The sequence below is a fragment of the Lemur catta genome, chromosome 18, assembly GCF_020740605.2.
Source record: "Lemur catta isolate mLemCat1 chromosome 18, mLemCat1.pri, whole genome shotgun sequence".
NCBI lineage: Eukaryota > Metazoa > Chordata > Mammalia > Primates > Lemuridae > Lemur > Lemur catta.
This window is the reverse complement of record NC_059145.1, coordinates 36,537,734-36,553,697: the sequence shown is the minus strand read 5'-3', so window position 1 is coordinate 36,553,697 and position 15,964 is coordinate 36,537,734. Positions and strand designations below refer to the sequence as shown.

The 15,964-nt window shown below is 44.9% G+C and overlaps 1 protein-coding gene across 1 annotated transcript in view; it reads right to left on the bottom strand.

The window, feature by feature from the left end:
- Window positions 1-8,737, bottom strand: part of LOC123623175 (store-operated calcium entry regulator STIMATE) — a 51,639-nt gene extending 42,902 nt beyond the window's left edge. The window contains exon 1 of the mRNA XM_045530001.1: window positions 8,455-8,737. Within this exon, the coding sequence (XP_045385957.1) occupies window positions 8,455-8,614 (160 nt within the window). The 5' untranslated portion in view covers window positions 8,615-8,737. The remainder of the gene's footprint in view (window positions 1-8,454) is intronic.
- Window positions 8,738-15,964: the final 7,227 nt, after the last annotated feature.

Sequence of the window (15,964 nt, the reverse complement as noted above, 5' to 3'; positions counted from 1 at the left end):
GATGAGCATCCCCAGCCTTTCCCCACTTCCTCCAGGGCCCCTTCCTGGTGCTACCCCATCCCCTGGGTGCACCACGAAGGCCTACCCTTGGTGACGCTGAGCTCACCAGCTCCTGCCTCCTCCTCCCCAAAGTGGCTTGAGTGGAACTTGCTGAGAGCACAAAATGCCCTTTCGAATGAAGAGGATATTCTCAGCCAAATGAAACAGCAGGAAGGACGTGTCTGGTGATAAGACAGGATTGCAGTAAGTGAGAAGTCTTTCATAGGCACAAAAGTGATTTCCACAATCTTGCTGCGGGAGGTATAGGATTTCTATAAGGTACTGACAACTGGAGTTCTTGTCGGAGATGTTCTGTAGCCAAGTTCAACTCTACCAAAGCCTGGGACCATGCTCCGAGTGGGCGACAGAGGTTCCCAGGACTTGCCCAGCCTGGCATTACTCTGTGACCACACCCAACAGTTATACAGAATCGAGGCTGGAATAAATTCCTACAGATGGAAGCTCTCCACTTTCTCTACATCTACGTGGAATGTGGGAGACAGTCAATAAAAGCTACTTAACAATAAGGGACTGCTTCATTTATTACCAAAAAGCAAGGTCTCCAGAGTCAAAGAGCCTCACTCTACCACTTGGTGGCTGTGTGACCTTGGGTGCGTTATTTAACCTGTGACTCAATTTCCTCGTCTCTAAAATGGAGATAATATTAGTATCAACTTGCCAGGTGGCGTGAGGATTACGTGCCTGGCACTGAGCAAGCGCTGCTCATTTGCTCACATCGTCACCACCAGCAATCTTCGAAGGCACTGCCAGGAGGACGGGCTGGGAGGTTACTGGGCCCCCATTTCTTCTTCTGCAGCCCAAAAGACACACAGTATATGTTCCTCGGGGGACCACATTCGATCTAAAAACTGCTTTAAAAGAAAGGTTCTCAAAGAAATAACCCAAGTGGAGCATAAGGTAAATGCAGACCCTGACTTGACACCCTGCCATCTAATTCACCCTCCTGTTTAAGTGCACCTGTTAAAGAGCCGGGCAGTGAATAAGGCAGGCTCTCTGGAACCCTCCGCACACACCACCTCCTTCCTAGGGTCCTCTGCCCCCACGGCCCCTAGCCTGATTCCCTCCTCCACAGACTTTTGCTCTCAGCACTCCCTCCATGTTGAGAGCCCCTCATACCTCCTTCACCTTCGGCCTTGTGCTCAGGATACTTCCCCAAGTCTCCAGGCAGAATCCCTCCTTCCTCCTCTCAAGTCTGGTCAACTTATACAACCCTCTTCACACTGCACTGGAATTACCTGCCAGCCCACCTACAGCCTGCTCTGGCCGTGAGCCCTTCCACGACGGGGACTGGGTCTCAGCTTTTCTTCGTCAAGGGAGCATCCAGTACCACGCTTGGCACCCAAGTACTTAATAAATACTAATAGTCCACTGTTCTTATACTTTGAGAACAACATATTGGCATTCTAATCTGTTCTCCTAGAGCTGATACGAGTTTCCACAAACTGAACAGATGCAGTGCTTCTCAAAAAGGGGTGATTTCCACCCCTAGGAGACATTTGGCAATGCCTGGAGACATTTTTGGTTGTCACAATGAGGGATTCTACTGGCATCTAGTGGGCAGAGGCCAGGGATGCTGCTAAGCACCTTATAATGCACAGGACAGCCCCTGCAACAAAGAATTATCTTGTCCAAAATGCCAATAGTGCCAAATTTTAAAACCCTGGATTAGATGGATAGCTTTCTTAGCAGCGGAGTAATCTAAAAGAGACTTGCCAACTACTTCCATGCATACATGAGGAAAAGAATAACTCTTAAGGGTAACTCTTAAGATTAACGACTTTCCTTATAGTCATATAGCAGCAGGGAAACAAATTCTGTGAAACTCAGCAGGTAACCTGAAACCACCCAGGGCCTTGGAAATCCTTTCCTCACCAGTTGGGAAATGGACCCCTGTACTCACCTCCTTTCTGCAGGGTGGAGGGGTTGGGGGGGGTGCCTTTGCCTCAGATACTAGATCTTAGCCCTGGGATAGGATCCTTTGCACCATCCTCTGGCATAGCTAAGAAAAACCTTCATAAAAGCTCAGGCCAGGAAAGCAAATGTAAGATGTAACTCATATATGCATGAAATGATTGGCAAGTCACTTTAATTTGTACTTTTAGCACTATCAACAGCCATAAAATGATAATACTTTGGACATAAAAATAATTATTAAGAAAGAAAATCAGAATTGTTCAGATAGGGGAAAAAATGAAGTAGCCACAGATAGAGTGATCACAAAGCGCACTTGTGTGGAAAGAGGGATGAAAGAAGGCAGACGGGGACAGAGGAAGTGGCTAAGAGTGCTTGGAGTCTGAGGGACCCAGCTAACATTTCAGCTCTGCACCTAGGAACCAGGAGACCTTGTGCAAGGCACTTCACCTGCTCATTGTGCTTGTTTATAAAATGAAAATAACCCCTTCCTTACAGGGTTCCTGTGAGTGTATCAAGCGCTGAGCACAAGAGCCGGCACCCCAGAGACTCAGGAAAGAGCAGGCTGCAGGGAAGAAGCTGGCTCTTGTGGCCAGCCCCATCACCTACCGCCAAGGCACCTGGGGTGAAATAAAGCCAGTGACTCAATGCAGGTTCATCACCTGGAAGTGGGGCAGCCCCAGTCCACTCACGGCCCTCTCAAAGCCCACGTGGGGCTCTACAGGTGAAAACACAAGAAAAGGCTGGGTGAAGGAAGGAGATTATTATGACTACTAAAGCCAACTGTTTTCAGGGCATGCTAATTTGGAATTCGCATTCACCGTGATGGCTGGGTTAAAGTGTTTTACTCTTATGCACCCTATGAAGAGGACTAAAGGTAAAGACATTATACAAGCAAGAAAGACAGGGAGACGATTAACCTAATTCAGAAAATGAGTTCCTTAAGCAGCTGTGAAATGTTCTTCACCGGAACTCATGAATGCAAATACTGTAATAATAAGGATGAAGACATCACCCCTCACCCACACCCATGGAGGGCCTAATGCGTGCCTGACACTGATCCAGCTTCCTTACAGCATTCTTTCTAAGCTCCACAGACCCAGAAAAGAGAAATTACTATTCATGTTGTACTGGGGAGGAAACTGAATCTTTGAGAAATGCGGAAGTTGTGCAGGGCACTGCATGGCAGAGGCAGAAATGGAAGCCTGCTCAGACTGAATCCAGAACCAGGGATCCTGCTATTTCTAACCACCTGTAAAACTCCTTCATCACACTGTCAACATCATGCAAATATACTAATTGCAAACGATTTTAAACAGATCATCAAAGCAACAGAAGCTTGACAGGCCCCTATAGGGCAACCTGGGCCAACAGAGGTATTTAAAGTTTAAAAAATGCATTTGATGAAATTATTTTACAACTTAGATTGTCCTCAAATTCAGACAACTTCTTCTTGTCCTGATTTTATTCTAAATTAATGAAGTCATAGGATAAATAAAGCAGTAAATCACCATTATGGATAAATGCTACCAAATTAATTGGTATTTAGAAAACCTGAAACCTTCTAAAAGTAAAGACTCTGAATGCTAACATTGGCCACACTACTTTCCCCCTTGGGCACAATCCCAGCCTGGAATGGAAAAAGGGATGTTCTTCCTTTACCTGGGCTGGCACTCCAGAAGGACAGGACGCTGACACTGCCTGGGCATGTGTTGGGTGCAGAGACTCGTGAGCCACCACTGTTTCTCTATTTTACCAGGAGGAGGTACAGGGTGAAAGCTTACTGGGGAGCAGGGTATTCACATGATCTCAAAGTATTACCACCATAGAGATCATTTATGAATTGCCAAAGGGAAGACATATCTCTATAAGGGAGAGATTCAGAGGTCTTCCACCCTCCACCAAGTAATCAACCTTATTATTACTAATAGTGGGACAGCCTGATGTCACCTGCCTCCTGGTGAAATGTAATATGGAACACACAGCGCTGCTTATGGAGTGTTCTTGCCATAAAAAATGGCTACCTGGATCTAATAACTCCTCCAGACCAAACTCAGGAGACAGGGGTCAGTGCAACAATTCAACACCACAAAGAAACACCAGACAACTCCAGAATATGGGATACTCTACAAGACAAGCAGCCAGGCCTCTTCAAAGTCAGTACCATTAAAAAAAGTGTGCACGTATAGATGCATGTATAGATGAAGATTCTTCTAGAAGTAAAAGTGACTGAAAAATAGAACCAAACACAATGTGTGCACTTTGACTGGATCTTAATTTTTAAAAACTCCAGCCATAACAGACTTGCGAAATTTGGGGATATGTGATTATACACTGGATGTGAGATATTATGAAGTTATTAATTCTCCTAGGTATGATGATGAAATTGTGGTTATGTGGCAGATTGTCCTTATTTAGCTGAAGTATTTAGAGGTAAAGTGTTATGCTGGTTACAACATACCTTCAAATGGCTCAGCCAAAAAAAAACCCATAAAGAGATAAAGCAAATATGATAAATGTGAAAGCTGGTGAATCTAGGTAGAGGGCAGACAGGTGTTCACTGTACTATTTTTCTTTTCTATGTGTGACATATTTTAAGATAAAAACTGGGGTGGAGTGGGGAGAGATGACTATAGGAAAGGTTGTGCCAACACAAGTCTGTCTGCACAGGGCAAACAGGGAGGCCAGTCCACCATGAGAGAAAACACCAGGGACTCTTATTTGAGATTAAGATATCAAAGCTGGGTGGACTGGTTTGTGATTTTACTTTGGGCCACAGGAAAAAAGCTATCACTTCTCAATGCCAGCAGTGTTTTTGTAAAACACTGACACATTTCTCCCAGCTGGCTAGTCCCCATGTCTGTAACATGAAAATAGGCAGGCAGATTTATCCAAGCTCTCAAAATACTTGTTTTGTTAAAAACCAATTCTGTCTGTACTTCAGCCCAGAACCCTGACTATGCACGGTGAAGGCGGCTTGAGTTTGCTTTGCACTCGCATGTCCTGAGAGTAAACACTCCCAAATGCCAACACACACACTGGCCACTACTGACCTTTGGCTGATAGCGGGACGACTACCCTGCACTGGAACAGCTTGCTGAACTCCAGGGCTGCTCAGCTCTGTTCTGTTGCGACTCTAGTCTGAGTGACTTCATCAAGTCACAGACTACAGACAGCCGCCAAAACACGAGCAACTGCTCTGCAGACAGATCATGACAAAGCGCCCTCGTTTAAAGCATTTCTTTAAAGCATTTCACCCAGTGGCTCTCAGTGACATTCCAGAAAACCTTAAGTGGTAAGTGTCTTTATAAACTTGCCTCTGAGTCTGTTCAGCTTTTGTTACATACAGAGGGCACCTTAGCTGGAGCCTTTGGAAAGCCCACCAACTTAGCAAGGCAATGCTGACGCTGGGACGTGCCTGCGGATGGTGACCTGTAATGGTATGTTTATGTAGCTTGAAGAATGGGCTACAGATATGACCTGGCACCCACACTCTCAACTGCCTGGACTGAGACAGTCTGTAAACCCACACAATAAGGCAAAAGGCCCATCAAAGCCCCAGAATGAGAAATCCTTGTAAGAAATCCTCCTCAGAAACATTAATATATGTGAGAAATCTTCCTCCAGGAAAAAACCACCCAGGGAAAAAACACAGCAATTTGTAAGTGGAGAAAAACGTCATTTTCTGGGTAGAGAAATAAACATAAAGACAGTGGTCTGAGGATTCACTGGAATCAGGGATGTGAAGTGAGGAAAATTACCTCACAGCTTTTCCTAGAGAACGGAGCTGGTCCAATAGGAAAACTGAACAGCACCTGTCCTCAGAACTAGGCAAGCACCCCAGAAGAGAGGCACTGAGCTGACTGCCTCAGTGGGTGGTAGAGGGGCGTGAAAGTACTTGGAAGGGAAAAGATTAAGACCTCAAAGAGGATAGGGGCTTAGTTTACAATGCTTAGAAAAGACTGATTGGCATTTAAAATATGCTTGAAGACGATAACAGAACTGAAGAAAGATGGAGTGGCCTGATCTTAACGCACCATGATGTCCCTCCCTCAAGGGCTGCAAGGTGGACACTCTTATCAAGGGAGCCTGGCTTTAAAGATTCCCCTCCTGGCAGCCCCGCCAGACTGACAAAGCAGACTCTGTGACTGGGAAGACTAAAAGCCCAGGACAAAGCCAATGAACTCACAGATGTACTTCTCGACACTACCTCCACCCCTTTCCTTTTCCCCCGGCATCGATTGCAAGTGTAAAGCAGCCCCTTACGGACTGTCTCCTCTTCCCAGCAGTTCAAGAAGGAAAAGCACCCACAGTTCTATTTCAACAGGACCAAGGAATCTGAGAGCTAAGAAAGCCAATTCCCTTTCTGGGGCCTAGTTAGTGGGATCCTTCTTGTCCAGCTGCGTCTGTTTCTAGGTAGCGGGATGAGGTTCTCACTCTCATTTCCATTTCGGTGCCCAGGGAAGACACAGCTTTCCAACTCGTCCCTCCATCACTCCTACCCACATCATCCCAGGACCTACCAGCCATTTCCACACGCTCCTTCCATGTCAAGCCTCTGAGCAAGAGTCTACTTTCTAGTCCACAGAAAGTACCAACCTCAGTGGGATTTGCACATGTGTTCACACTGAAGATTAAGTAAAGAAGTGTGTCCCTGAAGGCTCCACTCTGAACACATTCGACCGGCAGACTTCCCAGCTGCAAGCAACTCTGCCCTGTCATAATCACATTTCCCTCTCTGAATCACATGTGTCAAACCACAAGGGATAAGCCAGGCCATCAGCATCAATCAAACCCATGAAAACAGCCAGAGCTAGGGTTAGGTTAGGGAACAAAATAAAAATTAACCTGTAGTTCCTTTAGAGAGAAAGGAAGGCAGGCTGGAGGAAAGAGAAGTGGGAGGAGTGTGAAGACCCACTCACATGTCTTGAAAACATAAACGACACAGTAAATGCACCCAAGTCAGCAGCTGATTTTGGCTAAGTTGTCACAAATCATTACTGCGGGAACAAGTGGGTATTTGCTCAGCAGAGCAAACAGCAAGGCAAGTAGGGACTAAAAAGGAAAGAAGTGGTAAACATATACAGTTGGACACTTGTACGGCTTATCAGGGCCAGGCAACCAGAAGAAAGTGGTGTCCAAGATCAGAGCCTCTCCAGGGCTCCCTAAAGCCTGGGAGAATTCACCCAAAGAAACCCTCCTGTTATAAACAAGCAAGGCAGCCACTCCAGCCTTGGACCCTACAAGACATGTGCACACAACTGCAGGATCCCTCCCTGGTACCAAGGAGCATACTTTCTGCAGAAACTTCCCACTCTGCCCATGTGGGGAAGTTTGAGAACAAGTCATTTTTTGAATTAATGTCTCTGTACAAATAGGTATGATGTTTTCTTCCCCCTAAAATGCAATCACAGGCACACTCCTAGACCTATGTGCCAAATAAAACTGCTTCTTACTTTAATAAGGGGAAGGATGTACTCTAAGAAAAGCACAACTCCCCACCTCACAGCACACATGACAACAGGGTGGAACTATCTAGTTTTCCAGAGGGGCCATTTGGGGCTTCCTTCTTCATCACAGACTCCTAAGGAAGGGCCCCTGGTGACTTAGCACAGGGATTCTGAGACCTCCTTCCCTATTCAGCCACTAGGTTGTCCAAGTTTCATGGAAAAGAAGGAAACTTAAAAAATAAATGATAAAAGTGGGTTGGGAAAGGAAACAGCCAGGGGAAGCTTGAGATGCGACTTAATTAGGAAGGCTTGGGACAGAGATGAAACAGGTGGGCTTGTTGTGGAAGAAAGGAGAGGAAGGAAGATATCTGGGGGAGAGGGCAGTCTAGGTGGGTCTTGCCCTGATCCAGAAAAAATAAAGCTCAGGGACAAAGACCACGAAGTGGGAGGTGGGGGAGAGTGGTACTGGGAAACGGAAGGTATGGCCCTAACACTCCAGGTATTGACAGGGATGCAAGGGTAGTAGGGTTTAAATGCGAACGAGATGGAAAATCCTTGAAGAGTGAAGGTGCAGAAAAGAGCTCAGCATCAGACGGGGGATTTAGGGATGTGGGTTCAAAGCAAGGAGAGGCCAAAAAGAGCCTTTGAAATGGGACAGAGAGGAAGATGCCACCCTTGGGGTCACGACTCCAGGCTGGGAAGCGGGGTAACCTTGATTCGAGATGGCAACATGGGAGGGGGGCCAGTTTCAGGTGGGCATCTCTGAAGACAGACATGTAAGGTGGAGAGGGGCTGGATCACTCCTGGGTAGAGGCTACAGCGATAAGGAGAGAGGCTCAGGACTCGGGGTCCCGGACTACCCCCTCGTCTGTAATGTCCAGCAGGAGCTCGCGAGGGAAGAAGGCACCCCCGCCAAAGGACGCGGGTGCTCAGGCCCGAACTCTTCGGACAGGAGGAGCCCCGAGGCGGGGCCGGGGCCCGGCCCGGGGCTGAGCGCGCAGGGCCTCGGGAGGGGCGGGGGTCCCAGACTCACGCATCAACGTGCTGAAGGCCACGACGCCGAGCAACCCCTGCAGGAAGATGCCGAAACTGTGCATTAGCGCGCCGCTCTCGCAGCGGCCCGCCCCGGACGCCACTGTGGAGGGCGGCCCGCCCGGCAGTCCGCGGCTCGCGTTCCCGGAGGGGCCCTGCATGGCGGGCCTGGCGGGAGGGGCGCGAGGCGCCGCAGCCCGCCCGGCCTCGCTGCCTGCCGGGGCCGCGCCGCCCAGCTCGGAGCCGGGAGCCCGAGCCCGGAGCCGGTACCTCCGCCCGGCGGCCGACTCACCGCCGCGCGTAACCCGACGTCTGAGATAGCAGCGCCTGATTGGCCCAATCCGGCGTGGGGGCGGGCCTCTGACGCCCCGGCTCTCCCCGAGGGGCGGGGCTCCCGCCCAGGCTACGGGGCGGGGTCGTGGGTCCCCGCCCGCAGGTAAACCGACCAGGTGAGTCGGGTTGCGCACGCGGGACTGAGGGCCCAGGGACCAGGAACTCCGGGTCCTGAGGCGAAAGCAGGGGCGGTCTGTGATTAAATGTTTTCCCCCTAAGATAAATCCTTACACCCTGGACAATTTGTTAATACACCTGGATTCCACCCTCAGAGGTTCCGATTCAGTAGTTCAGCAATGGGGCCCAATAGTCTGCAGCCTGGATTATTCCGAAGCAGGTGGTTAAGGAAAACAATCTAAGACTGTACACACGCGTCCTCCCTCCAACTCAGGCATTTGAGTCCTTCTCCTACTTCCCTGGCCAAATGCTTTTCAAGGCCTCAAGTCCATTTTTCCCCCCGTAAACATAATTTAAATGGTCACTTCAATCCAATCGCTTTCATTTAGAAATATACCAGGTTTACACTGAAAACTTGATGTGCACATATTTCCACCTTATTCACGAAGGGGGTACAACTACATTTTGAACATGACTCATTAAGACAAATGATTGGTATTTGCCTGTCTCCAACATCCCCCTGCATACACACAGCTACTCCCACCTAACGCTTTCTATAATAACTCCTTAGATTCTGTTTTCTGCCTCTACTAGGTACTCTAGTCCTCATTCTCATCCACTCTCCCAGCCCCCTCTGGCCTCTCTTTAGACACCTCTTGGTGCTTGAGAGCCCCTTTCCTTCCTGCTGCATAATGTCAGCATACACATGGTAAGAGTCCAGTTGAATATCATCTCTAGGGAAAATCTTCCCCATAAAATAGCCCCAAGAAATTCCAGTTACCTAAGAGAGTTAAATGCTATTTTAAAAGCTTTCATGGTTAACAGAAACATTAACCTGCTTACCCAGAGGAAAAAAATGCAATTCTCCAGCCTTCCCTTACACACTTCTCTACACTCTCACACCTCTGTACCTTTGTGTGGCATTCTAGCTGTACGGATGCTATTCCCTTTCCCCTGCTCCATGAACTAACTGCTGCTTACTTTCAAGGCCTACCTGACCTCCCTCTCCCCCGTGCTCCCACATTAACTTGTGTGTGCTGCTCCACCAGAACTTTTAAAACTGCCTAATTTGACAGCTGTACATGTCTCTCTGCCATAGCTGAGTGTGAGCCTCCTGAGGACAGGAAGTGGGTTTTTTTTCACCTTTGAATTCAACATAGTGCCTCACACAGAGAACATGAAACAAAATGATTTTTAATTTAAACGAAATTTTAATTTATAAAATTTAAAACTCTCCACAAGTACTGACCATGGGCAAATACAGAAAATCTGGTTAAGAAAATAACCAGATAAGGGAAAATCAGAATTGTATTACTGTCTTTAAGAGGGATCTTATAAGGATGCTCAACAGTTAACAGTACATGTTCAGAGAGAACCAAAGAGGATGTGTCTTAAAGCAGAAGAGACTGTGGTTAGGCATAAGGAGACTATTGATTGCTCGAAGACAAAGCTCAAAGAAAATTGCACATAGATCTGAAAAATGAAGTTTTTGACAAAGCACTATAGAGGAACAAGAAGCAGTCTTCAGAGATCAGGGGCAGAATCCCCAATGCCAAGAGCAAAGTCACTGTGGGAAAATTCTTTTCCTACCTTTCCTGACCTGGAATTAAAAAATACCTAAACCTGGCTGCACACGGTGACTCACACCTGTAATCCCAGCACTCTGGGAGGCTGAGGTGGGAGGATCACTTGAGGCCAGGAGTTCGAGACCAGCCTGAGCAATGTAGTGAACCCTCCACCTTAAAAAAAAGAAAAAAATTAGCTGGACATGATGGTGTACACCTGTAGTCCTAACTGAGGTGGAAGCATTGCTTGAGCCCAGGAGGCTGCAGTGAGCTATGTGAGCTATGACCGGGCCACTGCACCCCAGTCTGAGCAACAGAATGAGACCCCATCTCTAAAAAAACATAAAAATTAAATAAATATTAAAACAATGAGAAAGTACCTAAATCCTGAGCCAGGTGAGGCAGCATGTGCCTGTAGTTCCACTTACTCAGGAGGCTGAGGTGGGAGGAAGGCTGGAGGCCAGGAGTTCAAGACCAGCCTGGGCAATGTAGTGAGATCTTGTGGCAAAAAAAAAAAAAAAAAAGCATACCTAAATCCAGAAGGGAAAGGATGAGATGGCAAGAGAGGGGGGAGAACTTTGGAATTTTATTAAAGTAGGAAAGTTTTTCATCCACTCAGAAACGATTCTCTGAGGCCACAATGGAAAGAATTTTGAAGAATTTACTCTGGCCAGAATGCCTTCCTTACTGTCAAATCAGGACAAATAAAGTTAAACATAGCTTAAGACCTGTATTCTTTAATTTTCTCACAACCACTTAAAACTGTCATAATGTACCACAGTTTATATACAATCATATTTACAAAAAAAAAACCACACAAAATATTCATCCAAAATAGGTTTTTTTTTAATCCTTTGAAGTTATACCATCAAACTTGATGGGAGTTATTTTAATAGGTATTCTTGTGCATATTTCTCCTTAATTGTACTTTATCTTCAATGCATAACTTTGAAATTAAGAAGAAAAACAGCAAGCAGGAAGGATACAATGCAATAAGCATTTCATTTTGTTCTAAACGAGAAGCTTAAAAAAAAAAAAAAGGCAAAATACATTAAACAAAGTGCGTCAGTTCCAATGAGTTAGAATTAGAAAGAGGCCTAAGGACAGTGCTGGAACCAGCCAGGAGTCCCTTCCTGGCAGGACTCTGATTGTCTTTAGAGAATATTTGATGAAAAAAAGGAAAAAAGGGAGAGAAAAAGAAATGAGCATTTAAAATTTCAAGAGAAACATTCAAACTATCTTCCTCAGAGATTCATGCAAAAAGAGCTAAAGGACTGCCCACCTCTAACTTTGCCTAAGCTACGTAACCTCTCTCAGTCATCTGCTAAAGCCTACTCTCATCCTTTCAACACTTTTGTCCACCCCCATTCTGCCATGGTAGGCATGCAGTTATATTGAATAAACCATGGGGAAACCCTTACGCCTGAGTTTTCACACATCCTGAGAACAGGCACTCCCATCAGCAACAGTGGCACCACTTCACTCACTAGTCAGCATTATCCTTCGCTTCTGGAAATAATGGGAGCCCCTTGCCTCCCATGGCTCACGAATGGTCCATGCTTTAGTGCTGGTGTTGAAGACTTGTCCTACAAGGCTGTGTGGCTTGTTTCTCTTTTAAAACTGTCCTTTGCTATAGGCCATAGCACCAGGACAGACCCAGTGGTGTGTTAAGTCAGAAAAGACATAAGAAGAGGGAGTTTTAGACCTACTTCTCCATCCCCCCAACCTTCCACTCCTGGTTTTGCTGGTTCTTGTGAAAATCTCAGTGTTCTTAAACACCACAACCAAGAAAATCAATCTGCAGTGCACTGAATGTCCACCACCTTCTATACCTCTCCCCTAAGGCTGACCTCAGAAACAAGGCTACCTGTGTGGTCTGAGACACGTACTGAGGAAAACACCCTAGGTAAGTGGGCCTGGAACCAGAGCCATTTGGACTGGGCATTGAGCTAGTTAGAACTCTTATGTCAAATTCCGAGTCATAGGTAGCTTATTTGGATAAATTCAAGTTTCCAAAGTAGGTATATTCTCACATAAGGAGTGGGAGTCATCAAAACTCACTAGTAAAGCATTTAAAGGGAATAAAGTCAATGAAGAATTATAATTGCAGGAAAATGACTTATTTCTTTTTGGTTTTGCAGGAGGCTTTCTGTCCTACAGAGTTTCTGAGTCAGCACCACAACCATGACACACGGTTACTTACAGTGGACTCCGGAACAAGGAAATTCAAATTCAAGCTTAAAAAGGGGGTACCTGGTCCCCACCAAGATTTATACTGCATTTCTCTTAGTGATATCTTCTCCTTCATCTTCATAAGGGCAACAAATTTCCTCCTGATAACACAGAACACTTTTGAACTTGCATGTGTATATACACACACAGAACATCTTCAATATACAGAACCAGAGTTCAACTCCAAGGTGTGCTTACACTGTAGAGGCTAACCTCCTAATAACTCTCTCAGAGCTGTGGGAATCAATCAAACCAGTAAATGGTGTCTTAAATAGAACAGTCATTGGTGATAGGTGCCAAATAAAGATAAGTGCCTGTGACTACAATGTTCCCATGTAGATTCCCTAAAGTTCTACATGTCTGTCAGAAACACTTTTTGGCTTGAGAGAGGGAAATGATTCTGAGTACTATATTACCCAAGGCCTCTTAGACTTTTTAAACTGTATTCAGGTAGTACATTAGTGACTGAGTTGGTACTAGAGAGCAAGTAAAATGTATTCAAGCTCTCAGGAAGCTATGGTCCAATGCCCTGTCTCTCACAGTGAGAATTTTACTTTAGGGAGAAAAGACATATAAAGGCCAAGTTCTAAACTGTTTTCCTATGTTTGCCTCTGTCATGAAGTCAACAAATATTTACCAAAAAGCTCATCTTCTCCAGAGGTTGGTAAGTACCCTTCCCTGACTTTATGTATCTATAACGTAGATGTGTGCTGGGAGCCACCTACATTGCTAAGAAAGGCAGGTAGGGTAAAAGCTCCTATTAATGTATTCCTTATATTAGCCACTTCAACTCTGCTTCAAATGAGAAGAATGAAGGTGGCTTACAAAGGAAAATAGCATAGTCCCCAGAAGCCCACAAAGTACAGTCAAAATGTCACAGCAAATCTGCATGTGCAGTACAAGGCTTTTCTAGCACACTAACATCGCAGTAATATGGTCTGATACTGGTCAGCCATCTTTTCAAGGTCCAGAAGGATGAAATGGTTCATTAACCTGTTTCTAAGCTTGTCAAGTCAGGGTCAAAATGGGGTCATGAAAAACTTTCTGACCAGGCAGGCTGTGGGGCCAACTACAGGTGAAATCCAGACAAACACTGTCCTCTCACAATGTACGTTCATGAATTTAAGAAGTTGGTTTCTCTAAAAAACAAAGTTCACGGCACCTATGTGCAACATACTAACATTTTATCCAAACATGGTAAGCTTAGGATCTGTTTCAGCATCACAGGAATCAGACCATCACTGCTATCCAGCCCAGTCCAGCCCAGCCTCAGCAGCCTTATGAGGTAAATGGAATCTACAGTTTAACTTTAAAAAATGCCCTGTGCTAAATTCCCAAACAATTATCCTGTTATGTAATATGTGGGATTGTGGGCTGGAGGAATATAATTCTTCTTTGACACAACTGCCTGATAAACTGTATTTCAGTAAGAGAATGCAAGAATTAAAGGAAACTCCACTTGTTTGACCATTTAGAGTCAGCCTTCCTCTAGGAGAAAGCTGAGCTTGAATAATCATGGTACAGACAGATAAACCTGTTGGCCCCCAACTATACCCAGGTCAGAGATTACTTGGGGCTGTGTGTTTCACCAATCAGTGGCTTCATCCTCTCACCTGTGAAGGGAGGTGGTTCTAAATTCTGTGGTTTCTGGAGAAGTCAAAAGAGAGACAAAATAATGTATTCACTGTTGTCACATTTGGTAAATTCCCTCTTATAGGAAATATATTTCATTTTCCTAAATAAGATAATAACATGAGGTCCTCAACATTAATTCCAGAAAATTTTTGTTCCATTGATCTTCCTCAAGGGACCCTCTTTGCCTTAGTGCTTTCACTGCTCAGCTCTCAGGAAATTTAATTGAGCAAGATCAACACCACCATCACTACCCTGAAAGCCTACCTGCTTAATGTTGATTGTTCCCAGCATCATATAATGCTTCTCTTCCACAGACATAGAATTAATCAAATTTTTTAAAATTGGATTTCAAAGTTTCAAACATATTAACTTTTACCTAAATGATGCTTCTTTCCACATATATCTGGTAGTAACCTAAGCAATGAGTTAATGCTTTAATATACGATTTGGTGGAGGGCTTGAGTTAAGGTGGTTCATGAATTATCCAATGAAGAGAGGATCCGGATGACAAACTGTCTGCCAATGTCCATAAAAACAGGTTGGTGGAGGAGGAGAAGGAAAAAAATCACAATGAGTTTAAATTTGTAGTAATATTACCTTATATTTGTATAATTGTTTAGAATTTACCCAGGTTGCAGTTTTAAAACAATTTTCAAATCTTGAGGAAGAATGCCTAGGTTATAAATTTGCAGGTGAGTAGGATAATAAAAAAAAAAACACTCAGCAAAGCAAACCATTTAAAGGAACAATCTATGTACGTGTTTTTCCTCATTCCTCATGGCTGGAACAGCACAGCAAATGCTATTATTCTATAATGACTAGAAGTGGAATCACAAGTGAATATTCATCTGGAGTTTCATGTTAACTTGAGCTGGGTCAAAAAGATACATCTAAAGGAACACTGAGTAGTTTAAATGAGAATCTTCGGACTATAGATTACATTCAATTTAAAGGATTAACTGAAGAAACGTGTAAGTGTGACAAGGCAAAGAGGTTTCCACAATCTTGAATCACTTCTCCATCTTTACCCAGCTGCTGAGGACACTGCTACACAAATTCCATACTCTGCATCAGCCCCCAAACACATTTTCCCTGCTGTGATTCTACACTCTCTACCTGGAGACACCTACAAAGAAGGGGAAATCGGCTTTATTGTAGATCCAAGGAACACCTACCAATTTTGACCCCAAGTAAGGACTCTAGAAATGAAACAGAGGCAGAAAAACAATCCTAGAGAAAAGTAAACACAAAATAAAAGCCACTGAAGTCTCTATGAGAACTAACAGGGAGAGAATAATTAAACTGAAATTCTGTCTTGCCAATGCTACTTAACACAGGTAGTCCAAACTGGGTGAAGATGGAGAGCAACAGTAGAGTTCATAGATCAGGTCAGTTAAGGAACTAGTATAAGTGCCCCCCACATAACGTTTTTAAGAAAGAAGACTGTCCCCCCACTCCAACTTCTGTCATAGTTGTAGTGTTCATGTAGCTTAAAAATGGTATACAAAAAACCTCATACATGGCTGTAAGCTCAATTATCAACAGAGGTAGTAAACAAAGGAACTCGTAAGAATAGATTTTTAAATGGATCAAAGTGTGACTATACATTCAAAACCCTAGAGCCACATA